Source organism: Polyodon spathula, chromosome 7 (genome assembly GCF_017654505.1).
Source record: "Polyodon spathula isolate WHYD16114869_AA chromosome 7, ASM1765450v1, whole genome shotgun sequence".
NCBI classification, from domain to species: Eukaryota; Metazoa; Chordata; class Actinopteri; order Acipenseriformes; family Polyodontidae; genus Polyodon; species Polyodon spathula.
The window spans coordinates 24,831,822-24,858,042 of record NC_054540.1 but is presented as its reverse complement, the minus strand read 5'-3'; the positions used below and the strand labels follow the sequence as shown (position 1 = coordinate 24,858,042).

Here is a 26,221-nt window from a genome sequence, read left to right as displayed (position 1 = left end):
GATGTACCATTATAGGAGACTGTGTGGTCCAGTGGTTAAAGAAACAGGCTTGTAACCAGGAGGTCCCTGGTTCAAATCCCAGTTCAGCCACTGACTCGCTGTGTGACCCTGAGCAAGTCACTTAAACTCCTTGTGCTCCGTCTTTCGGGTGAGACGTTTTTGTAAGTGACTCTGCAACTAATGCATAATTCACACACCCTAGTCTTGTATCATGTAAAGCGCTTTGTGATGGTGGTCCACTATGAAAGGAGCTATATAAAAAGATTGTTATTATACCAACTGCTCCATAACTGAAGTTAAAAAAAACAAAACTAACATTATAGTTAGAATACAAAATGCATTCAAATAAGTGAGTTTGCTAAATTTAAGTTATAAAAATATGGTTGAGTTTGTTAGGCCCCAGCGTTTTGACTTGTATGATGTTTCAGGCTTGCGGTCTAGTAAAAAACCTTGCTTTGATGACCCATATCACTACTGACATGGAAGATGGGCCTATTATTAAATTGGCTTTTAACCTCGGGGTGGAAGATGTGAATCTGCTGTGTGGTGAAGAGTTGTCCTATCCCAACGTGTTCCTTGTCTTTCTGAACGGTATTTGCATTTTTATTTATGTTTTTTGCAATCAGTTTAGCATTGAAGCTTGTATAGCAGACCACTCGATATTGACAGATTCATTTTATGTCTAGCATGCTCATTGACCAGAAGGTCTACTCTGAAGGTTCTTGTTTTACATAAAATTCACCCACTGCAATGATGAACATATTTGCAGCATTTATATTCAATTTAGTAAAGTTTGCGGCTGGGGGTATATTTTGGGAAGCGCTTGTTTCAACTGAACTACATTATGCATGTCTAGTTTCTATTCTATATATGGAATACTCTTTTGTAGATGTAGGCCATAGCATAGTATGCTACTTTTGTAATTTTATGTAAGAATTGTACTGGTAATTAGCTTCTATATGCTGTACGTTTTAGGCAACATCCTTGGGGTAATCAGGGACCACCAGAAGCTAGTGTCCACCTTTCGACTGATGAGGCGAGCTGGCTTCATTAACGAGTTTGTGTCTATCTCCACAAACCTCACTGATCGCTGTGTTTATATCTCCTCTGATGGCGGGAGACTGTGCAGGTAATGATTTTTATAAGCCACTTGGTCTTCAAGTGGATTTTTTTTTTTTACATTAGTTTTTACAATGCACTTAAACGTTTTGTTGACCTCGCAGACCTAATCCTTTACTGAAAGTAGACCCCTTTTTCTTGTTTCCATAGTAATGCGCACGAGCTAGTCAAGGTAGGGTAGAACAGCGGGAATTGTAATTCCGAATTCTTTCTGCGTTGTCTGCAGTTCGGAAGAGATGGCTATTGCCAACTTAAAGAAAATTAGTTAAAAAAAAAAAAAAAAAAAAAAAAAAAAAACAGCTTTAAAAACAAGTAGATTCCCCATCACCCCGACATCAACAAGGGACAAAAGGAGTGTTGAGGTGTCTGTGCTGCCTTGCGTCACACACAGCGGGGATTAAAACTAAACTACACCGCTTTAAAAACATTCCCCATGTTACAGGAGTGCTGTAGCGCTACAGGACATTGTTTCCCAGACTTACTCATTGATCAGCTTAGACGGCATGGGAAATTAATAAAAAAAAAAAAAATAATTCTCAAACTATCTCTTACTTACCCTAAATAAAAATTCAAAGAAACTGAAGCAACAGTCCAATCTACAGTGCCGAGAAAGTTTTGTGAACCCCAATGATAATTATGGAAATTCCATAGTTTTACCATTATGGCCGCCTTGAATCATCAAAACCAGTCTTTTCTTAAATATCAAGTAGGGTTTATATTAACAAATTCAGTGTCTTGAAACAAAATGATGTATGAATTAGACAAACAATAAGAAATTAAGATTCAGGGTATGTGAAAGTGAACCCCTGGTTTTGTCATCTCAAGTCGGCTTTAGGTAGGTAGATCTTCAGGGGTAAGTTTGGGAGGCCCCACCCTATGTAAAGATCAGAGACTTTGAGTTTGGTCTTCACCATACAGGTGTGTGGAAATAAATCCTGCCATGATCAAAAGAAATCTCTGAGGACCTCAGAAAAACATTGATGCTTGTCAGTCTAGAAAGGGTTACCAAACCATTACTAAGGATTTTGGGCTCCACCAATCCACTGTCAGACAAAGTCTACAAATGGAGAAAGTTCAAGACCACAGTCACTCTACCCAGGAGCGGTCGTCCTACCAAAATCTCTCCAAGAACAAACCGGAAAATCATCAAGGAAGTCACAAAGAGCCCCAGAGTAACATCCAAGGATCTGCAGGCCACTCTCTCCTTGGCTAATCTGAGGGTTCATGACTCAACTATCAGAAAAAGACTGAACAAGAATGGTGTTCATCCAAGGATAGTCATGAGGAAACCACTGCTCTCTAAAAACAGCATGGTGGTGGGAGTGTGATGGTTTGGGGCTGCTTTGCTGCCTCAGGACTTGGATGGCTTGCCATCATTGACACAACCATGAATTCTGCATTGTATCAGAACATTCTAGAGGAGAATGTCAGGCCATCTGTCCATGAGCTGAACCGAAAGTGGGTCATGCAGCAAGACAATGATGCTAAACATACAAGCAGATCTACAAAAGAATGGCTGCAGAAGAAGAAATTCTGTGTTTTTTAGAATGGCCTAGTCAAAGTCCAGACCTAAACCCCATGAAAATGTTGTGTCAGGACCTGAAGCCCTCAAATGTCACAGAGTTGAAGCAGTTCTGTAAGGAGGAATGGGCCAAAATTCCTCCAAACCGATGTGAGACTGACCAACAGTTACAGGAAATGCTTAGTTGAAGTCATTGCTGCTGAAGGGGATGCCACCAGCTACTGAATCTAAAGATTCACATACTTTTTCACACATGGATATTGAATGATGAATCATTTGTGGATAAATAAATGTTGAAAAAGTGTCATTTTTGTGTCATTTGTTTAATCCTGTTATCTTTATCTATTTATTAGGACTTCGATTTTAAGCTATAATAACATTTTAGGTTTGAAATGTGAAACTCCTGAGGGGTTCACAAACTTTCTCGGCACTATGTGCACTTGGATTTGGAAAATCCACATGTGGCCAACTCCATAAAAATGAGAATGTAACAGAAGATGAGGAGGAGGAGCTAACAGAGTGTTAGTATTTTAGCCAGCTTGCCTATGACAGTAACTGAAGAAATGTGTTCACTGCCCTGAATTTTTTTATAGTTATCTTTTCTCTGGCATTTCATGCACATAATACTGAATGATCTTGACCTTATGAAGATCCTCCTGAGGCAAATAAAAACTGTACACCACAAGTATTTTTTATTTTATTTATTTTTTTAGACGTACATACATATGTGGGGAAAAAGGTAAGTTTTATAAAGGCAAAATAATTGTTTTCCATATTAATTTTTATTTATTTTTTTGCAGGTCAAAATAGCAGGTCATTACGCTAAGCTGGCCATAGAATACCTATACTAATGTGACATTAACAACTGAATGGTGAAAATTTAAATATAATTGACCAGGAACACACTGATATATTACAATACTAGAAGAATTGAGGCATAATGTGGTGTTGGTATAAATCATGCTAAATTAGGAGCTAGATATAAGCAGTAATTTAGGCATTAAGGAAGGCTGCATATTCTTGCTCAGAGTTTCATAAGTGATATAGGTTTCCATAGCAAGTTGCCTCAGTCTTGCTCCTCTTTAGTGTATTATTCAGGTGCAATACTTAAGTGGTTAAGAGATGCTCATTAGCCTTTAATGATTAGCAGAACTTTTTTTTTTTTTTTTTAAAGCTTGCAGCAGGCAAGTATCTTGTGTTTGTTTTCTCCACACTCTGGGAGCAGCTTCTTCAAATAGCGCCAGCTCTTGACGTTTGCATCCTGCATACCATCCTTTGTGTCTCTATTTCCTCTTGGGGATAGTAGGTGGAGCATGCTGGGATACAGGATCCCAGAGGCAGTTAAAGATCACCATGATAATAGGGCGAATTTCCCCCCACCCACACGCATGCACTTCTGTTTAATGGAGTGCTTGGAATGCCGATTTCAGATTTTTAAAGCTGGTGGGTTCTGCTGTCACTGTAGTATTGCACAGATTCTTGTCAGAAATTTGGGGGTATTCCTCAACTCCATTTTACTGATTTATTTTAAACTTTAATTTTAAACTGCGATGTTTTTTTGGGAAATAAAAAAAAAAAAAAATGGGTCCCATAGTGGTTGTGCTAGATAATAGGAGGAGTTAGGATAATAAATGTCGCACTCTGAGGATAGCGTTGCTTTGAAGTAATTAATCTAGGTAGCATAAGGGAGTTTTCCCTAATGATGGGTATTTTTGTGACTGAACCCCCCAAAATATGGAGTAGACTTATTTAACACTGGCCAATCTTTTGATTCTTCACTTTAGCAGAATTTGCAAGTATTTCGTATCCTTATACTTTTGCTGTAGGCCGCTAGGTCTGATTGCAGTTAGAGAATTGGACCACTAAATTTCAAGATGCAATAATGATTGACCGACATGGAGTTCTTACCTGCGGGGGTAATTGGGGATGTTTGTTTTATAAGCATATTAAAATGTATTCAACTCATTTGATATCTTCTGTCTCCTTTATCGTTATAATTCAACATGTGTGCTTTGAGCTTCAGATACAGTTGCTACAGTTTTTGCAGAATAATGCACTGAAATTAAATCAAAGGGCTGAGGCTTTTTGTTTACACTAGCAGGCAAACACTGGCGCATAATGACCTGAAGTTCTGTATCTTGCTTTTATAATGTTGTATTTAATTTTAAAATGATACTTCACATATCCAAACTATTCTGTCAGAAAACACCATAATAATAAAATGTTGTGTAACGGGAAATTTTGGCTGGTATTAAATTTGATGGATTTGCTGACGCTATCCTGTCGCATGCATAATAAAATCAAATTCTAGTTAAATGATGGACTGTTTAAGTGGCAAAAAAAGTGAATTTGGGAGAGCGTAGTCATTCCAGCTATAAAACACTCCTCTTCATTGATGAACCACACCCCCTACCCCAAACTTTCTATGACAGTGAAGCTCCGTAACACTTGGAGACTCCTAATTGAGTCCCCACCACCACACTATTTGCTTTAGTGCCAGGAAATCAGACAAGTCATTAATTTCTCATCTGCTCCATGACTCGTTGTGTACAAGGCTTTAGAGGTTTATGTGTTAACTGCTGAGAAACATGATGTGTAACACTATTGTCACATAAAACGTCATGTTTTGTATTTCAGGCCTTACATAATCGTAAAGAAAGGAAACCCTGCAGTTACAAACAAACACATTGAAGAACTCACGCAGGGGTACAGGTAAGATGAGAGATACTTTTATAACTATTTTAATAAGGTATGGTAATAGAGGTGCAGAATGTGTTGCTATGGGCATGCACTCTTTATTAATAAGAACTTCCAAATGTATAAAACGCATCGCTCAGTATTGGTTTTTTCCTTCTGCAGGAATTTTGAAGATTTTCTTCATGAAAGCTTGGTTGAATACCTAGATGTCAATGAAGAGAATGATTGCAGCATAGCACTGTATGAACACATGATTACCAAGTGAGTATTTAACATAAAGATTACCTATTCACATTGTGTAGCTATTTGACTCTGTTTATTTTTAATTGACCTCCCTATTTTCTCAGATATACGACACACTTGGAGATCGAGCCATTCACACTGCTTGGTGTTTGTGCTGGGCTTATTCCATACCCTCATCACAACCAGTCCCCAAGAAACACATACCAGTGTGCTATGGGGAAACAAGCTATGGGTAAGATACTTAAATGCATGCCTTTTTAAAATACTATTAATTGCAGCTTGCTACTGCATATTTTGTGTCTCTAGAAATGATAGTCCCTGTAATTAGTCCAGTCATTTTTTACAATAGAAGTAAGAAGTTATAGAAAATATCTTTAAGGGCATAATTTGCCTTCCACTGATTTTTAGCTGTGTCACTCTTGGTTTGATTTTGTCCTGTAACTGAAGTACAGTAAGATTCATTTGTATGCTTTAAAAAGCTGATCTTAAACTGTAAGATACAAAGGAATAATCTTTATAGGTCCCCCAATAAGACCTTATAAAATGAAAGCATGACTTAAAATGAGAAGTATAATACAAATAAAGATTTCTTATTTGTCATAACGAAGCAGTGGGACAATTTTATATTCAGATGTACTGATTATTGAATAATATTAGTTTAGCAACAAACAAGTAGCTGCTGAGAACTTGCTGTAAACCATTTCTTGATCTAATTAAGCGATCAAACCCGTCAATGCGGGCTCTACCGTGTGGTAGATGACCATGACTGGAGTTACGCGTCCCGAGCCACAGAAGAGGGCGCTAACGAAAGTCAAGGTCATCAACCACATGGTAGAGCCAGCATCGAGAGGGCTTTATTGCTATTAAACTATTTTATTCTTTTTGTTTTCTCTTTTTTTAAAAATACTTTAAAATCTGTATTTACCTTGAACTTCTGATATTTCACCGGGTAACTTTCCGCTGAGGAAAGTAGTCCCTAACATAATTTAAAATATAAAAATGACATACATGTAGAGCATTTATTTATTGCTATTATTAAAAAAAAATTTTGGCTAACATTTATTTATTTATTTATTGCAGTCTTACTCTTAGTAAAATTTATCTGGTCATGTGCAATTGTTGAATAGTCTGTAGTATTGCGTTAGACTCAACTTGACATTGGGGGGCGTCATTCAAGCTGGCAGGCAGTGGATTGGCTGGTACGGAAAGAACTGAAACAGGGTTGGCTGTTTGACTGGCTGATTTTGAGGGAGGTTGTTTGGATCCAGCTGATGACATAATTGTGGACCAGTCATGTCTTTCCTGTTGATTTCCTGTCCAGTAGCTGCGAATTGAGCCTTCCTTAAGGTGTCCTGTCACAGACATGATTTTGCTTGTCTCTAGACCACCGTCAAAGTATGTTTAAGTAGCTTTTTGTGTTATCAGATTAGTTGTAGATTAGAATGTTAGGGGAAAAAGCCGGTATTCATGGACGGATTGATTTCAAATTTAATTCACAGTTAAGCACTTAAACGTTCCAGCGAGCATCTATGCAAAATAGAAGCACGCTAGATCTGGAAGCTGATTGGCTGTTCGCACTCAATCATTTTCTAATTTACCTATCAAAATATTGACAGAAGTCTGCAGACTATACAAAGGAACAGAAACACTCAGGAAAAACTACACATCTATATTGTTTTAAAATTGGAAATAATAAATGCATGTACAGTTGTTCTGAGTTATACCGCCCCCCTTTTATAATGGCACTCTCGCATACCACCAGCTATTCTCTCTGAACAAATGTCACCAATATAAAAACAGTGCTATTTGTACCCATTATATCACCATCTCGCTCTCCACCACCCACCATCTTCCCAAGCCAAGTAAACGTAAAAATAAGCATTATAGTTTCCCTCATTTGCCTTGATGGAACAGGTTCATTTGTTTAACCTGAAAAAGGCTTGACACAGTCAAGTGACTTTTTATAAACTACAGTAAATGATAAAAAAAAGTATGGCAGGAGGTTTGTTTACTTGCATGTTTTGCACAAATGAAGGCTGGCTTAAACTAAAGTATCAGTTTTGTAAACAGCAGTCGTGCCACAAGCAGTAAAGTTCAAATAACAGTACAGCAACAAAAGTACGCTTTTTTTGTTTTTGTGGAATTGTTTGGGTGACTTGAAACTAAATGAGTGTATTTAAGTATAAACTGTTCCTCAAAATTTTTTGCCTGTGGCTCTTACCTGGTGGTATAAAGTGGGCTGACCTGTAAATGGAAACTGATTGTAATAATCTGTTTTGAAGACCAATGTCTTGAACAATGCTCCTTTTTTGTACTAAGTCTTTAAATCAGTATTTACCATATTCATGGTGCTAAGTTTGTTGCCACACACACAGAGCAAAAGCAGGATCAGTTTGTACAGACTAAGCTTCAGCCCAATAACTGTGCTGGGTTCATTTGTAGGTTTGTATGCAAAGGCCTTTTTGTGTTTCTTTTTTTGAGTGTCATTAGCAATTCATTGTCTGTTTTCAGAGGTCAGTGTATTCAGCTGCTATACTCCTGAGCTTGCACAGCGAGTTCCCTGGAAACGAAACTCCCAAAATCATCCCTTGACATTACAAGAGGGTATCGCCCCCATTCCTACAAACTTTAAGAGAGACTGGGACTATATTTGTCCCGATTTCCATTGCCTGTTTTTGTGTTGGCGTACTATACATGTGCAAATCATGCTGTGTGGCCATTAATGAGGCAGTATTTTTGTAAACTGCTTGTCATTTGAGAACAGCGGACAAATGTCATATCCTCATGAGACAGGGCGGTGGGGCAGCCTTTTGAGGAAAGTGTGCAAATTCTCACTTTTTAGGAAACATTGCAATAAAATAAATATATCCTGAAGTATTAAGTTTTAAATATGCATTCTGTTTTCTCAAATTATCTGTTCAAAATTTTTTGGGGAAATTAATTAAGATTAAGTGAAATATTTGGTGCTGTCCATAAGTGATAATTCCCTTAAGGGACCATTGGCAACTGCAGACAAAGTTTTGCCACTTTCTGCTCATGATTTAACAAATGAAGGAACAATGTGGGACACTTTTTTTTTGTCTTATTACCATTTCTTTGTCTCTAGAACAACACTGGTTAACGTTCGATCCCAAATTGGAGTACGTCTGTTTCCTTTGTGACTCCCCCCTAGGGTTCTTACTGATATGGAAGGAGAGGCATTGAAGAGTTTAAAAACAACAGTTAATCCCTAATATACATTTACTGCTGCTTTTAGTGGCATCTAGAAAGGTGCTTTTTGGAAAATATGTTGGTATAAAAGAAAGCACACTTGTTTGTTTAAATACTGTAAAATCTACCTTTTGACAGAATCCAGCTTGCCTAAATTTTGATAACATTTTACATGTCACTGGGTTTTTTTTTTTTTCTTCCTCCACAGGCACAATCGCCTACAACCAGAGAAACCGAATTGACACCCTCATGTACCTATTAGCCTATCCACAAAAACCCATGGTTAAGACAAAAACCATTGAACTCATTGATTTTGAGAAGCTTCCAGCAGGACAGAATGCTACTGTGGCAGTGATGAGCTACAGCGGCTATGATATTGAAGACGCACTTGTTCTGAATAAGGCCTCTTTGGATAGAGGTACATTTCTTGTTTTTGTTTGATGGTACACTTGTCTGTGGCACTGTCCCATCAGCTTAATAATTGTGAAGAGAAGTGGGAAGGGGTAGGGGAGGTAGGTAGCACAGTTGTTTTAATGAATTAGTGTTTCACCTCTTGGGTCAAAACATAAATGAGTTTGGCAGTATGAACTTAGCAGCCATTGGAGAGGAGCTAACATGACAAAAGCACAACATAGTGACATTGGCTACCTTTGCAAGTAGTCAAATTAAATGGGCATGGGTCTGAGAATTATTTACTTTGGCTTTCAATCTGTACAAAAATAATCATGTAGGTAAAGGTCAAAATTGTTAACTGTGGTACTGCATGTGTATGTTAACTAAACTGAAGGTGCAGCACAAACAACTGGAGATTTAGAACTCAAAAGAACGTTTTAAAAACATATTTTATTTCATTACTGTGAGCAGAGGCTTCTATTTTTAATTCTAGGTTTTGGAAGATGCCTTGTATACCGGAATGCCAAGTGTGTTCTTAAACGGTATACCAACCAGACCTTTGATAAGGTAATGGGCCCAATGTTGGATGCAGCTACGCGAAAACCAATCTGGCGTCATGGGATCCTTGATGCAGATGGAATCTGCTCTCCAGGCAAGTGTCAAAACTTTCTTTTTGTTTTTTTAAATAATAAATTTTAATTGTAACATACTGGTAGGGGGTTGTTCTGATTTAAGTGTGTGGTGTTTTTTTTTTTTTTATTTAACTGTAGTTATTATCCCCTGCTGGGAATGCATTATATAGACCTCGTTTATCATATTTTGGTGGTTAGTGGGTGTATCATTATATAATGTGTGTGTACTCTGTTTGTCCGACAGTTTGACATTCATTTTTACATATATCCAGAGAACCACTTGTTTCTCTAAAAACATAACCTGCGGTATATAAAGGTTGTTTGTCATTCATTTAAAATATCTAGAGAACCCCTAGTTTCTCTAACAAGTGCACCCATCTAGTAAAGTGTCAGTGGATGTTCCTTGTTGCACACAGGTGAGAAGGTGGAGAATAAGCAGGTCTTGGTTAATAAGTCTATGCCCACTGTTACCCAGACCCCTCTGGAGGGCAGTGCCCAGCCCCAGCAGCCACAGTTCAGAGATGTGCCCATCACGTAAGTTAAATCAAGGCCTTATGTGGTACCTTTTTTTTAAACATACTTAAAACAGACCATCTTTACAGAGAGTTGCAATATTTAACAACTTCTGTTTTGTTGTGCCTTTTTCCAGATACAAGGGATCAACAGACTCCTATATTGAAAAGGTGATGATTTCCTCAAATGCAGAAGATGCCTTCTTGATTAAAATCTTGCTAAGGCAAACCAGACGGCCAGAAATTGGTGATAAATTCAGCAGTCGTCACGGCCAGAAAGGTAACGTGAAGCAATTTTGTGATTAAACAAATACCGGAAGGTGCAAGTTAGTATGAGACTGCAGCGTAAGCCAGATATCTGCTAGAAATGAAATGATTTCACGTGAGATGTCAAACAGCTGAAAAACATCAACCATTCCATGAATTTTTGTTTCCGATATGGACATTTCCACGCTAACGGGGTACACGTATGTAAGACGTGTTTGAAAAGTAAAGTTCATGGGATGTTCATCCCCCTCATCATATGCTCTAGAGTCTCAGTGACATTGAATTATTAAAGGGAAGATATCTTTTCATGTTGCAACAAATGTTGCAGGCACTTGAAGTTCAGACTCCATGCATGGTAACACTGCGAAATGAGGACGGACACAAAGCATGAAAAGAACCCAAAAAATTACAATCGAGTCCCAGGTGTTCCTTATGATGCTTTAATCAAAAGTTGTGTTGCTTGCACACAGTTACCAGATGCCTTTATCCAAGGCAACTTTGTGACGGTGTGCCGAGTGGCTGATGTTAAACAGGGAGGATACACAACCAGAAATTCAGTTAAAAGAAACGAATACTTTTTATTTGTGAACAAAAGTAAGCTTGTTTTTTCAACAAATAACTATTTACACTGATTCTGGATTTAAAAAAAATAAAATATTGGCAGATAACACAATCCTTCTATACCTAGGCAACCACAGACGTCAGGTACAAACCTCTAGCCCACCCAGAGCGCCTCATACTGACCTCTTTTATATCTTCTCAGGTTGGTCCCTCCCCCAGCAAAAACATTACTGGGCAAATACCCATAATAAAATACATGAATCCAGATTATTATTATTTACTCCAAGAATGCTTTACTTCACATTCATTTCAATATAATCCCTTATTAAATTTACCATTATTCAAATAGGGTTAAACAATTAAACGTCCCCTGTATGGGGGAAAAGGTAAACGCTGCCCAGAAAGAACCGCACACATCAAGCATGAGTCTCTGGCAAACTACCCTTTCCATACAGACAACAGCCTGCCACAGAGAACAAGCATTATCTGCGCTCCTCAATCCCAATGGTAAGCACCATGTTTATAACAAATTGTTAACAGTCTTTAAACTCCACCCTTTTCATTAGCAAAGAATACTTAAGATTCAAGTTAACTTTACCAGCAGTGTGCACCCTGCTACCCAAAGTGATACACCACACTCAAAAAAAAAAAAAAAAAAAATACAGGTATAAATACAGATTCCATTCCCCAATTCCTGACAAGCAAATACACACAGATTGACTAAACGTTAATTTATGGTGTAGTTTTATTTGTCCATTTACAAAAAGAAAGTTAATCAGTTTTTAGCTTGCAGTTTCGTTTTTAGAGCTACTGTGGGTGGAGAACCGCTTTCTGTCTGAGTGATAGATTATTGTTATTACTACCATGGTTACATGGAAGGGCATACGCTTCCGTCCACATGACTTTTTTTGCAAGATCTATTGAAACACACGCTTCATCAATCTTGGTCAAGTTTGCTGTAAATATCAAGAAAGAGAGATGTAAACTACAAAATAATTATACACTTCAAGTAAGTAATTGTGGAAGGGTGGTGGGTAATTCACTGACACAGGAGACAGACAGGTGGATTTGGCAACACCGCACAGGTGCCCAGTTTTATTTTCGGGGTGCTGTTTTTCAGTTTATACCGCAGATGGCGCTGTGGGTCCGTGGTCTGATTTACCAACGATGGTAAACAGAACCACGGGCATACCAAGCGATGGTACACAATACCGGTGCCTTGCAGGTGCTCAAAGAAATAACTATGAAAACAGAAGGCAAAAATAACAAGGGACACAATAACAAAACTACAAATAAAAGGTGCTGCACTCTGCGGCAATATCCCGGTCGCCGCTACCTGTGCGACCCGGATCTCCGTCCTACGCAGCTGGCTACCTAGCCTGCTCTGTTATATTTTTAAGGGGTCTGCCCAAGGGTTCACCGCTCTCACTGTCTCACTGTGACACTTTCGCGTCTTTTTCTCTCCCGGCTGGTTCTTGGTCCGCGACCAGCGTTTCCGCACTCTCAGCGAGTCTATAAGGGCAGACCTGAGGAAACAGCAGAGCATTATTTTATAGGACCAACAATCACCCAAGACTCGCCTCTCGGCCATTCAGAGAGGGGGAAAGTCCACACACCCACTTTCCCACCTCCCCGTATCACTGCCATGACTCACAGGCGGTTGTTGGGCGACTACTGCCCTCTTCCTGCAGCCCGTGAACACGCCAGCAGAGTCAGCACAGATCTCTCCCTGCTACAGTGATATTTATACACTTCAGCAAGTAAGTAATAGTTCCTAACCACAATTATGTTCGCAACATGAAGGACCGACACCAACAGGACAATAACAATAATAACACTGATGCAAAATTTTGACTCTGTCAGAAGTCAAAGGGCATGGGGTCAAAGTCCTGGATAATGAATGGTGCTGTTTTGGATTTGCTAAAACCAACTTCCTTGTTACGAACGCAGAAATGAGTGGACAGACTTCACGGCGCAAGATTAAAAATCTTTTATTCGTGATTAACAAATCCTGCATCCCCAAAAAACATGTTTTAATAAAAGTACAAGTATAAGTCAGCTCCCAAAGAAGATAACTTTGAGTATTATTCATTCCTAAAGAACTGAAATAATAACCTTCACGTTCGTAACAGTGTGGACAGACACTGATGTGAACGTAGTGCTTTTTTTAAAAACTGATCTAGAAATACAGAATTTCCTTGCTACAGTGGTAAAAACACACAAGATAATATTTAAAGTTTTGTGGACTAGAATAATCAATTGAATTAGACGTAAATGTGACAGTGTTGTTTATAAATGCCCTATAAGTCATGCTTGAGAGGGACAGTATACACTTCCATGTCCAGATAATTTCTTCAACATTTTTTTTCAGACAGTTATATACACTATCGCCAGTGTGTGTTTTTATCTAAATTTAATATTTAATCTCAAAGAAATCAAGCTGCCACTTGTCAATTTACACAAACATTTACACATGTGTAAAGTTTCCATTAGCATGGAAATGCCCATATGCTATTGGAGTAGTATTCGTTTATATACAGAAAGCCTTGTGACCATGAAGCTTTTTTGGTTTCATTATAAATGAATGTACTTTTTCCTTACAAATAGTTTGGCTCAGAGGTGCAATTCCACATACTGTGTACATAGTCAATGTATTGTTTTACTGTGCATGTGTTTAAGGTTGCAGGCTTACCACAGACCAGTGCCTTTGAAAGTAATAGTTTAATCCCAGTGTGAGTAGAAGCTGACTGGGAAGGTATAAAAACTCAAACTTGAACCATTGACCCTGAATACATATTTAAATGTAGGCTGGTTAGCATTTTTATGCAACCATAAAACCATGCCTTCTTAGAAGCACTTATGGATTATGTGTTTAGTCAAGTTCTTCTGCTGATTATTTTATAATAGCCCCACTCACAAACATTCTAAGGCTGTTTTTCAATTAATCAGTTCTTTTGTGTGCTCCAGACTATTTAATACATCCTAGTATTCTACAGCCCATGGGAAAGTGGTGTACAACCCCTGTTGTCTTTCAGTCCCTCCTAAAAGTGTTTTAATCAGAAAGCTTCCTGGCTCCATGAATTAGTCACGAATTTAGCTAAACGTTGGCACTTTTTGAATTTTGTTCTGGGAAAAAAAGAAAATCCATGAGAGAAATGTATAGTGGATAGGCAAGCACATTTTGATACACATACATAGATTAGTGGTGTAATTGTGTGTAGTTTATAAATGGTGTATTTAAGCAGCACATGGTTTAAACAAAAAAAGAGAACCGCACCCTCGCTTTACCATACGTGCAGGATATCAATTTGTCCAGTGCTAAACACTCTGGGAACATCCAAACTTTGAAAAGAATTTATTGTAATAAAGTATTGTCGCCCTGAGGGATTGAATAGAAAACTTGTAATCTCATAGTGACTCTTAAGTTTAAGAAATATTTAGGGTAAAAATTGGATTTTAACTGAGGATTACGATGCTCTTGTTCCTGAGCATTTGGCACCAGACAAATCTTACAATGTGCGCTATACACAGGACTGTGCTCCTGTGACACCTCTGAAAACAGATTTGATTACACTGGGATCCTGGTATTGACTGCAGAGTTTACTGTAAATCTACATTTGAAAGAAATATAGAAAGTTTTATAGCAACCTTTTAAAATTTGGAATCCCTAGGAAACTAGATGTTTTTCTTATTAATGAGTAAATAAACTAACAAGCACAATTAATAACATCAAATGAGGAATACTGTATTTTTCATTGATTCAGCACGAGAATGTGCACTGTAAAAATATATTGTCATTTTATGGAAGTAAATGTTGCCCACATTTTATGTCTTAAGTGGGCTAATGTCTCTCAGTAAAACAAAGTGTCTCAGTTTATTAATACTAAAATAAACTTAATTAAATTACTGACTTTTGACTGGGAGTCTTTCGCAATGTCTTCATGAGGAAGACTTCTAGTTAAAATGTTTGTCGGAGTTTATGATGTTTATTTTAGTATATTTTAAATGTAGTACTGAGTTTTAGTAGTTATGGATAAGGATTCCCAGTGTAATGTTGTTGTGTGTTTTTTTTTTTTTTTTTTTTTTTTTGTTTCTATTTGGTTATAACCCTGTGGAAAGGTTATTGGTCAAAGTCCAGAAAAACGGTTCTATGTTTTATGCAACCTTATATCAACACCTTCTGGAAGCCTAAACATCAGTTAGCTAGACTACCCACGTGACCATCACACATTTTAGATGATGGCATCTATTCAGCAACTAGGTGGTGCCCTAAACAAATTGGTGAAATAGTTCTTAAAACTACTTATGAAAGATATATATATGTGGTGATTTAATTATCATTAACTAAAATAAGTAGGCTAATGTTTGTGATATTATCATGACAAACTTTTTGGCTAGTGCCTTCGGTGTAAAAATGTTTTTACATTTGATATAATTAGTTTTATCCTGTCATAATTACAGCATGAATGAATGAGTTTATGTATGATCAAATTTAAGCTGTAATGGCCTTAGCCGTTTTTAGTGGCAAGAACCACTAAAAAATAAAGTAAGAAACTCCATTACCATTTTCAGTGCTCTGTCTGTGCCTATCGTCCAACATGCAAGGAAACTTGAGACATAAAGCTGCATGTTTGTCACTAAGTTAATTTGACAGTTTTTTTTGTGTGAATTTTATTAAATTCTCTCAGCTATGACTTGTCTCATAAGCACACTCGGCAGACCAGAATAAGTTAATTATTTGCTTGTGTCACTAGTTTCCCCTCTATCTAATCGAATGTACAGCTGTGTTAGATGTGTGGATTCCATTGTTCCCCCAAGTCAGCAGAGGGGAGAGCCGGCTGTGATGGAGAGCTCAGGGTTCTCTCTGTTCTGCTTTTCTCTGCCGATTTCATGGCTCTTTTATCATTTACTTTCACACAAAACAAACAACACAGTGGCTGACTGCTATGGGAACCTTTTTTGTTGCTGTTAATAAAATAAAGACGAGAAGCTTTTAGCTAAGTTTTGTTTAGAGTTTTTTTTTTTTTTTTTTTTTTTTTTTTTTTTTTTCCCTCGTAAAAAATGTAGAATGATTGTGTCTTTATGCATAATATTAAAATCTAACTTTAAAAGTGTTTTTTTGTTTGTTCCCCCCCCACCCCCTCTCCCCATTATGGTCTGTTGAACCATGCAGCTAAGCCTGGCCTCTATCTAGCTATAATTTAAGTACTGGTAAACAGATCAAATGAACCCACACTCTGGACAGATGGCAGAGCTGCTCATGATACCCATTTTCACAAATACCCAATTAAAAACCTGACTTCATATGAATGCACACTCTTTGCTATATATTTGCATGTACTTAAGATGGGTATTTACATCAGACAATAAGTTTAATCTGTTAAAGATAAATAAATTAGACTGTCTTGGAACGTGTATAGGTGTACAGAGATTTGAAAAATGTTGCTTTAAAGTTTCTCTTCACAAATCAATTCTGCTCATCTATCTGTACTTGCAATTTGTGTATTCTGGTTTGAGTTTAACACAGGGCTACTTCAGCAAACCTTTACACAAACACTTGACTGTTTGCTTCTGTTACTGCAAACAAAGGCATTAGAATTTAGTTTTGTACTTTGCACCTTTACTGTTACTTTTAAAGTTGTTTTGTTTAATAGTCTAGTGTGCATTGCCTTTAAGTGTGTGAACATTAACAGACGTCAAAGAGTAAGCAGGGTTCTGAAAAAGTGTTACACGTCCACGTGTTGCTACTGTTTAATGTACCTGTAATTTCTTTTCATTGCTAACATCCTGACATCTTTTTACACTTATAACTTTCAAGTCTGTTTCAAAGCTCTTTTCAAATTGTCCGCTCTAGTGTACTGAGGTTTGACACCTCTAAATCACTGCATGTTTAATTTAAAGAAACACAAGTGCTGTCTTTTCTGTTCTGTACCACATCATGGATCGTTATTGCTGTGTTACCTGTTTGACACTGTGCGCAATAATCCTTACACTATTGGTGCACTAAGCAGACATTTTGGAAAAAGCTTTGAAACAGACTTTAAAGTGTAAAAATGTCAGGATATTAACAATAAAAACAGAAATTGCAGGTACATTATTTAAACAATTGTAGCAACACATGGGGACGTGTAACGTTATATTTTTTTTGGAAACCAGCTAGTTACTCTTTGAACAGCAATTACTTTAACTTAGTGATGCTTTGCTTCATAATATAACATTTCCATACTTCGCTGCGTACAGACTTCAGGGTTGTTCATGTTCTTGCCATTCTGGAAGTAATTGATCTTAAGCTGCTCTACAATATGCTGCCTCACGACACCTCGTAAAAGTATTAAGTACAGTGCCATGACAAATGTTTGTTTTGATGTCTAAAAAGCACATCTGCTTTACAATATCAAAAGTTCACATTAAACCACGGTGATGAATAAAGTAATAATAGCGTAACCTAATCAGACAGAATTGAATGAAATGCTGACACATGTGCACATCTCAAATTAATGCTAAAGTCAGCACAACGCCAGCAACACCTGACGGATGGCCAATAGTGCCAAACTTAACCCAGAATGCAAGTAGCATTTTGTAGCTAAATAACAATCAATGGAATAAAATAGTAAAATAATTTAGTTTGTGGTGTTTCTTTGCCTATGAGACTGACCATGATTAGTATGTATAGGGTTTACTTTAACTCCAAATATGAAACAAACTTGATTATACTGCATTTGTATTTAGCAATAAAAAGTATGTCTGCGAGCATACGAGAATTATTTTAAAATCCCACGATACCGTGGTATGGAAAGTATCGATAAATATCATATAAAAATGTCTATTGGTGCCCAATTTATAACTTGTTTTTGAGAAAATATAGAAATGGAATTTAGTCAGTCGGGTGTTTTTTGTGCCTACTTCTACCCTGTATTATAACTGTATATTACAATCTGCAACGCTACTGTAGGAGAAACCTTTATCTGCTGCTGTTTCTTTGTTGAAAAACCAGGTGACCCTGTCAGGTTACTTTTCGCAAAGCGAAAGTGCAATATAGTTTTAGAACGGCGTCAATTTGTTTAACGTGATGAACAGTTCAAATCAAATATTTTAATAGAAACAAGTTTCACGCATTGCATCTATATATCCTTCCACAGTAATGGGCTTGTATATGTAAAATCTTGTTTTAGTGATGTAGTCTGCAAACCTTTTTAACAAATCAAAGGTCTGTACACAAATTAATATTTGTATCTTCACATTAAGCGAGTGTAGTTTTAGAGCAGGTATGTTTCTTTGTAAATTAGGTTTTGATTACAGCAGAGCAAACTCTTAGACAGTTGCACACTAACCAGTTCTTTTCTTACCATTGAGCCGCTGGTGTCGGTTAAGTGCTTTTTATAATACTGATCAGCAAACTTGATTTTTCCACAGGGGTCTGTGGTTTGATTGTCCCTCAGGAAGATATGCCATTCTGCGACACTGGAATCTGCCCTGATATCATTATGAATCCTCATGGTTTCCCATCCCGCATGACGGTGAGCATTTAGTAAAATTGTAAAATCCTTTAGCAGCTAGATGGCCAGATATTTCCTCCTGCGTTAGTGTGAATAAATTTGCTTTTTTTTTTTTTTTTTTTTTTTCCAAACAATATTTTTTAGGGTAAGTAAAAATGTGTTGAAGCTGCAGCAGGAAATCATAGACCATTTAAAATCCCTTTCTCTAAGCTGGATTTAAGATGCAGTGATTGTGCTAGCGGTGTGTACAGAAATGTCTTGTAGCTCCTCAAGCAGTCAACTTTATGCAGTCTTTGTGCAATAGACTAGAGCCATTAACTACACAATTACTCTTAAGCACAGAAACTCTAGTAGCCTGGTGCTTCGATTCAGGGGGAATTAATAATTTTGAACGATAAGTGAGCCTTGGTACACTACAGTGCTCAATGCTTAGGGTTGAAAAAGAGCTTCTAAATACAGCAACCTACATATTTAACAAGTCACTGTTTATATATATATATATATATATATATATATATATATATATATATATATATATATATATATATATATATATATATATATAATAAATTTATTTATTTATTTTAGGTTGGAAAACTGATTGAATTGCTGGCTGGCAAGGCTGGTGTTTTGGATGGCAGATTTCATTATGGAACAGCCTTTGGTGGCAGTAAAGTTAAGGATGTTTGTGAGGATCTTGTTCGCTATGGCTACAACTATTTGGGAAAAGACTATGTGACATCTGGTATTACAGGGTAAGAGGAGAATTCTACAATTTTTTTTTTAAGCTTTTTTTTTTTGATTTTCCATTTTGAGAGGGGCATTATAGTGTATACCTGATTCGTTCAGCACATGAAGTGATTAATTAACAGTAAGCAGCAGTTATTTTATTTAATTTTAAAGGTCTTTTTTACAGCGAAAAAGGGGCATTGGTGAAGTTGCTCACACTAATACCAGTAAGTAAGAAGATAAAGCCTTGGTTATAAGAGTTATTTCCATCAAGGTCTGATTTGCTGTAAGGTGTCAATCGGTGCACACACCTGAATGCAGGTAAAGTCTGTGAGCAATCTAAATAAACCAAATACTGGTGCACTATTTATTTTATTGATTTATTATAGATGGATATTAACAAATACAAACTTATACAAATCTAATCATCCCTTTTAACCATTTATTTAAGAGAACCATTGGAAGCATACATCTACTTTGGCCCTGTTTACTACCAAAAGCTGAAACACATGGTGCTAGACAAGATGCATGCCAGAGCTCGAGGACCCAGAGCAGTCCTCACCAGGTACGATTTACGAGGGGAGTTATGCTGTTCTTGCCAGAGACGAATACCAAGTCCTTTAGGGACGGTCCAATTTAATGGAGGGGGTCTACAGGAGGAATATGACCCTGTTGTGTTCTGTTGTTCCATACAGGCAACCCACGGAGGGCAGATCACGAGACGGTGGTTTGCGTTTGGGTGAAATGGAGAGGGACTGTCTCATTGGTTATGGAGCCAGCATGCTGCTGCTGGAGAGGCTGATGATTTCCAGTGATGCATTTGAGGTGGATGTGTGTGGACAATGTGGTTTGCTGGGATATTCAGGATGGTAGGTGCCCAGGTCCAATAAAAGAAAAAAAATAGAGGGGATTGGGGTCATCTTTCGTCATTGTTGTAAGCAAGATTTATAGAAAGGGGAGATTATTAATGAACAGGGTAGAGGTTTGTTGTGGTTTTTTTTTTTTTTTCCCCTTCCTCTTGGATCTGGAAACAACCATTTACTAACACACTCAAAGCACAACCCCATAAAATACATACTTTGATCTAAAATGGCTCCCGACAACAAAATGCAGAGCATTCAGTTTGCTACTGTCCATTCTCAATTGAAAGTGGGTTCAACTTTAAGTTTTCCTGTCAGGCTGCAAGGTTGTTTGCTTTTTACAAAGTATTGATTTATGGAATTGTGTTTTAAGATTTCTGTTATTTCCAGTTTCCATGGAAGATATTTTCAGACCTTTTTTATTTTAGACATCTCTCACACAAGAAAACATACTAAAAAATATGCCCTTCCAAAATAAGATTATAAATCAATTCTTGCTGTTTAAAATAATGTTTTGGTTATCTCTGACTTGTAAGTATATGGTTATTGCTCATCTTGTACCAGGACACCAAAAATGTACTAACTAGTGTATCATGGTGGCAATGTGTAGTTGAAGTAAAGGAATTTGTTCATGAATTTTGTAAGGCAGTATAGCAAGCAGACCTAATATATTTTCCCTTCTTTGGTAGGTGTCATTACTGCAAGTCTTCCTGTCATGTGTCTTCACTGCGCATCCCTTATGCATGTAAACTGCTATTCCAGGAACTTCAGTCTATGAACATTGTGCCCAGATTGAAACTGTCCAGATACAACGAATGAAAAAACATGTAAATCAGGACCGAGCAGCTGCTAATGAAAACTTCTAGCGCTCCAACTGATGATCGGAAAAAGGGGGGGGTGGGGGTTTGTGCAGAGTTGGAAAGTAATGTATGTAGTCTTCTGTAAACTGCAGAGCCCTACAAGTCCATGTGTTTTATTGATGGTCGTTTCTTCTCAAGAGGACTTCTTCAGTCCTAGAACCTGGAACTACAGGAGGAATATGTCCTTGTTTTCTTTCACACAAACTTTTTTTTTGTTGTTTATATTAAAAAAAAAAAAATAAATAAAAAAAAAAAAGCATGACTAGAGAAACTTCTCTGAAACCCAAGCACTTAATCACTTGTTAACCCAAGTGCAATTGACTGACTGGTGACATTCTGTGTTCAACAAAGTGAATCTTCTTTAGCCACAATAGGGTATGTCTTTGCTTATTCTTTAGTAGTAGTTTAGATGTCTTGAGTCACTGCCTCATCACTTATCAACAATCTGCAAAACTGTCAGTTATTAAATCGGCCTGACAGCTAGTAACAAACTATAGAAAGCAGATGATGTAATTTGGAGTGTAATAATTGGTTTATGCAACAGAGATGCATTCAATACCTCAAACTTAATCAATACTGCTGATTATACAAGTTATATTTGTTTAAAGTACTGTTGAGCTTTGCTGTCTTTACTATACAGACTGTATACAGCAAAGCTCAACAAGGAATGAAGATAAAGCAGATATGAGACCATCCCACCCATTTCAAAAGTGAACTTTCTCCCCATGCCAGACAATGGAAGATCAATGAAGACTATTTGTGTTAAGTTCAAAATTATACAATGTGCCTCACAACTAGATAGGTTATTATGATATTTACAGTTCACACTGTACTGTTTAAATATTTTACATATTTAAAAGACAAGAATGTCCGTGCATAACAAGATTTTTGTTTAATTACGTTATTATAAAGGGGCTTTTTTTTTTTTTTCAATTTGCAGTAGTTCATTTAGACGTAATAAATGAACCGATGGAGACTGAACAATACAAACCACTGTAATAGATGGTTTCTGTGACAAGCAGTATGAATAGGGAGTTCCTTATGTTTTTGTTAATGTATTGCTTATTTGTTTTGTATAAACAAAAAAATTAAAGTACAGCCAATTTTAATAAAGTTTCCTCACACTCCCGCATCCGTGTTGGTCCTTTTATTTTAATACTTCATTTTTTTATTCATTCTACTGATCGTCTAACTAAAAGTGGCTTTAAAGAGAAGGGGAGTGCGGGGCAAATATTGTTGATTAACGAATCCATAGTTTGTGCTACCAATGGAAAACCGATATTTCGTCAATGAAACCAGAACACAGCAGTTGGAACGCAACAATCATTTCAATACTTAGTTAATTATAGCATTACACTTTTCAAACGGCTTGCGAGTTTAGAATGTCACATTATTTGTTAAAATTAATATAATTACACATTAATGTAAACAAAGTTATCATAATTGCAAATTGTGATGAAGCTTCTTTATTTGCAGTATGTCTTTGAACACAGTTCTGGGTTCCTAACACTGTCTTCGGTAGATTTAAATTCAAACGTAAAATTGAACACACTTTCAATTGAGAATGGGTAGTAGCAAGGAAGTGTTTAAACAGGGCGGTACCAGCACCTTTTCCAGTGGGAGTACGGATTCTTTCAACAAACAAAACCAAAATAAATCTTAGCTCCTGTTTTGGAGCATTAATTAAATTTAAGATTATCCTTAAGTTTCAATTAGACCGCTAGTCGGGTTTACTAACTAATTATATTATTCACAAATCATAGATTTAATATACTTTGTTTGAATATACACTGTGTTCAGGTCTATACACGGGTCCTTACCTTCACACAGATAGCTATTTTCTTTGAAACATGTCCTTTTATACCGGCCTGGCTTATTAAATTACGAGCTGGAGAATTAGCTAAACTGATTTCCAGTCAACCAGTGTATTTGGAAAGCTATGGCATTCTGGGAGATGTAGTTTTTTTTATTCCTCGTTTAAGCAGCAAGAACTATTTTTTTTATTTATTTTACTTTTATGCATTAATAACGGGAAAATACAAACGTTTTTGAAACAACCAGTACAATTTCCCAATGATAGCTTTAATGGTGTGATGTTGAGTATTTTCCAAGCGTTAGCTGAGACCACCAGACTCCTGTCATTCATTTGCACATCAAATCAATTTGAAAGGTGAGAGGCAAATGCATAACGTACTCCCTGGTAGAAAGAATGCATTTATTGGATAAATATCCCAAAACTCGTGTTTCAGTTTGTATTGGTTCAAGTTGGTAGAAACCAAGGCAGCTTCATCTCTTAGTATGTGAAAATGTTAATAGACAATAGAGTATTAATTAAACTGTAAAATAATATGAATAATGAGGAGCTTCACAGAACTTGAAATTAAGGAATAATTCCTACACACATGTTGTTCAAAAAATCCCTTTGCTCATGGGTTTGTACAAAGAAATAAGAAATGGGGTCAGTTAACTGTGTTTTGTTTCAGGTGGAGGTATTACAGGAGATTCCACAGATCACCAAATGCATATGCATGCCACTGGGCTCTCGGGCATAAATAACAGGAACAGAAAAGTTGTGCATGACAACGACTATTTTCATTGTCCAGTGTTCCGCGATGAATCTTACATCGTTCATTTCCTATTAGCACTACTGAGTATACTATTGGTAGCATGCACCTGCCATTCCTAATGAGATCTCAATAAGCTGCTGATTCAGAAGCACTTCAACACCAAGTCAGCAGAATGGGAGACAATAAGAAGGCAGTGGCATATTGAAATTACTAACAACAGAAGCAAACAGTTGTTGGTGTTTTTTTTTTTTTTTTTTTGGTGTTTGTTTAATTTGAGATCGCTGTATACCGCTGTTTTGGGGGTGTAATCTTCTAAAGACTTTGGTCTAGACAGAAACATTGTTTACGTCCCCCAGATTTCCACTTGAGAAATGTTTAACTGTAGTACAGTAATGTAAAAATAACAAATGAAACGCGATATTATACCGTGTAGTCTAAACAATATTATAGAACTTGAATTATATGAAAACAAAAGTGTAACACATCTTCAGATACTTTCACTTCAACATCTGTGATTCTCCTAAAAGATTTTATAGTTAACACGAATACACATACATAATTATTAGGCCTACTGGCACTAATATAAAACATTGTACAAAATAAACTGCTAAGCAACCCGTTATCTTCGCTGTGATTGATTATTTATGTATAGTTCTGGGGCGATACTCCAAATTAAACAGAACTCAGTTGGGAAAACAAAATTTAGTTTATATATTAAATATAGTTTTAATATAGTTGTCATGACATTTAAAATGCAATGACCTTGTTATTCGATCTATTGTTTAAATTAATAATAAATCAGTTTTGAATGGATTCATATTTATTAATTTGGCCCAATATTTCAAACGAGGAATACTATTATTTTCAAAAACATTAACAATATTTCAATTTTACAAAACATGTATGTGTTAATTTATGACCTTCGTTATTTCCGATTAATTATATAACATTTGTAGTTTGCTTGTTTATGTTTAGTTTTTTGTTTTTTTACAAATGCTTTGTTATATGACTTGTACTGTGTTTCACTTATTAATTTAAGACAATAATTTAAAAAGTTAATAAAAAGGGGAGGAGAACCTAGCAAAATGATGTAACCGTGTCTGAACCGATATCAACTTGGTGCCCATGAACTATATTGCGTATTCAAGGAATAAATGATTGGACTACGCTTGTTGCGCGCGTTACACACACACACACACACACACACACACATATACACACCACACACACACAATATATATATATATATATATATATATATATATATATATATATATATATATATATATAATTTTATATTATAAATATTTTTTAAAAAAATAGTTTATCAAGTAGAAACGTGAATAAGTATTTCTTTAGTTCTTTTTTCATTTACACATGTTCAAATGGGAAAATAATTAACAGCTGTGTTCCCACTTTGCAATTAAAAGAAAAATGTCTTTAAAAAACTAATTTGAAGTATCTGATTTTCAATATTAGAGGACTGTAGTTCTGCAAAAATGTTTTTATCTTTACTCAGTGTTTAGTTGAAAATAGTAATACTTATTATATTCACCTGCAGCCTTTCTAAACTTATTTACAGGCTAAGATCTTAAAGTATTTCTGTCCAGTAAATTAAGGCATCCTTAAAGAATATAAACCAAATTTGACCTCATCAACCCTACTGTACACACTAGAGAATGTAATTAATGTCTGAAAAAGGACAGCCATGTGTTGCCAGCACCTGTTTTGTTGAGTATCTTGCAAGAGAAAGTTCTGCTGCTGTCCATGGTCAAAGTAGTTCAGCTGTAATCCTTCTTTCTCCTTCTCTCCTGGAGCCCCATTCATATTCTAATCACAGCTTTTCCTTCCTCAAAAAACAGCCACTTTATCACAGCCTTCACAGCGACTGGCTTTGCACTTTTACTTCCCTTTTGTAGCCCACACAGTTTTTCAAGCACTTTACAACCCAGATTCTTTTTAAACAGTGTACTTTTTGCCTTATTATAAAAAACTGGAAAGTCCACGTTTTTGCTGTTATTTTTTTAAGACAATAAAACACATGATTACATGGATGAAGGAAGTGATTCAACTTCAAGTCAATAAAAAGAAACATGGCACCAACAAGTAACAACTTATTAAACATTTCTATATTTTCCATATTCAAGTTATACTTTTACTAATGAGCCTGTCTATCATAGATAGCATTATCTTAAGTTAGTGGACAGATCCATACAGTATTTAAGAGATGGTAATTATATCAACTGAAATTAAGCGAACCCAACACATTTCATTAACAGTAATATTAGTAGTGTCAGGGATATGTGGAACTTAAAAAAAAAAAAAGAAAAACTATTGTGATGCTATAATGGAAGAGGGGAGGCTAAAGTTCGGGATTGGGTAGATCTAAGCCCCTTTTTTGTCTGGGCAGGGAGCTTTTCTTATTCAAAATAGCATCACAATGGACTTCATAGTGAGTCTTGCCACATCCCCATCTGACTAGCAGCCATTCATCAGACTGCTGGCCTATCAATGACATTTCTCCCATCAGGGCTCATATAAAACGATGCTTTT

At 36.5% G+C, this 26,221-nt stretch overlaps 1 protein-coding gene across 1 annotated transcript in view; it reads left to right on the top strand.

The window, feature by feature from the left end:
* Positions 1-22,227, top strand: part of polr3b (polymerase (RNA) III (DNA directed) polypeptide B) — a 34,636-nt gene extending 12,409 nt beyond the window's left edge. Inside the window, exons 15-28 of the mRNA XM_041255025.1 lie at positions 429-591; positions 976-1,129; positions 5,279-5,353; positions 5,501-5,599; positions 5,686-5,813; positions 9,000-9,209; positions 9,678-9,836; positions 10,233-10,350; positions 10,466-10,608; positions 18,570-18,673; positions 19,241-19,407; positions 19,833-19,946; positions 20,077-20,250; positions 20,931-22,227. Of these exons, the coding sequence (XP_041110959.1) occupies positions 429-591; positions 976-1,129; positions 5,279-5,353; positions 5,501-5,599; positions 5,686-5,813; positions 9,000-9,209; positions 9,678-9,836; positions 10,233-10,350; positions 10,466-10,608; positions 18,570-18,673; positions 19,241-19,407; positions 19,833-19,946; positions 20,077-20,250; positions 20,931-21,060 (1,938 nt within the window). The 3' untranslated portion in view covers positions 21,061-22,227. The remainder of the gene's footprint in view (positions 1-428; positions 592-975; positions 1,130-5,278; positions 5,354-5,500; positions 5,600-5,685; positions 5,814-8,999; positions 9,210-9,677; positions 9,837-10,232; positions 10,351-10,465; positions 10,609-18,569; positions 18,674-19,240; positions 19,408-19,832; positions 19,947-20,076; positions 20,251-20,930) is intronic.
* The last annotated feature ends 3,994 nt before the right edge of the window (positions 22,228-26,221 follow it).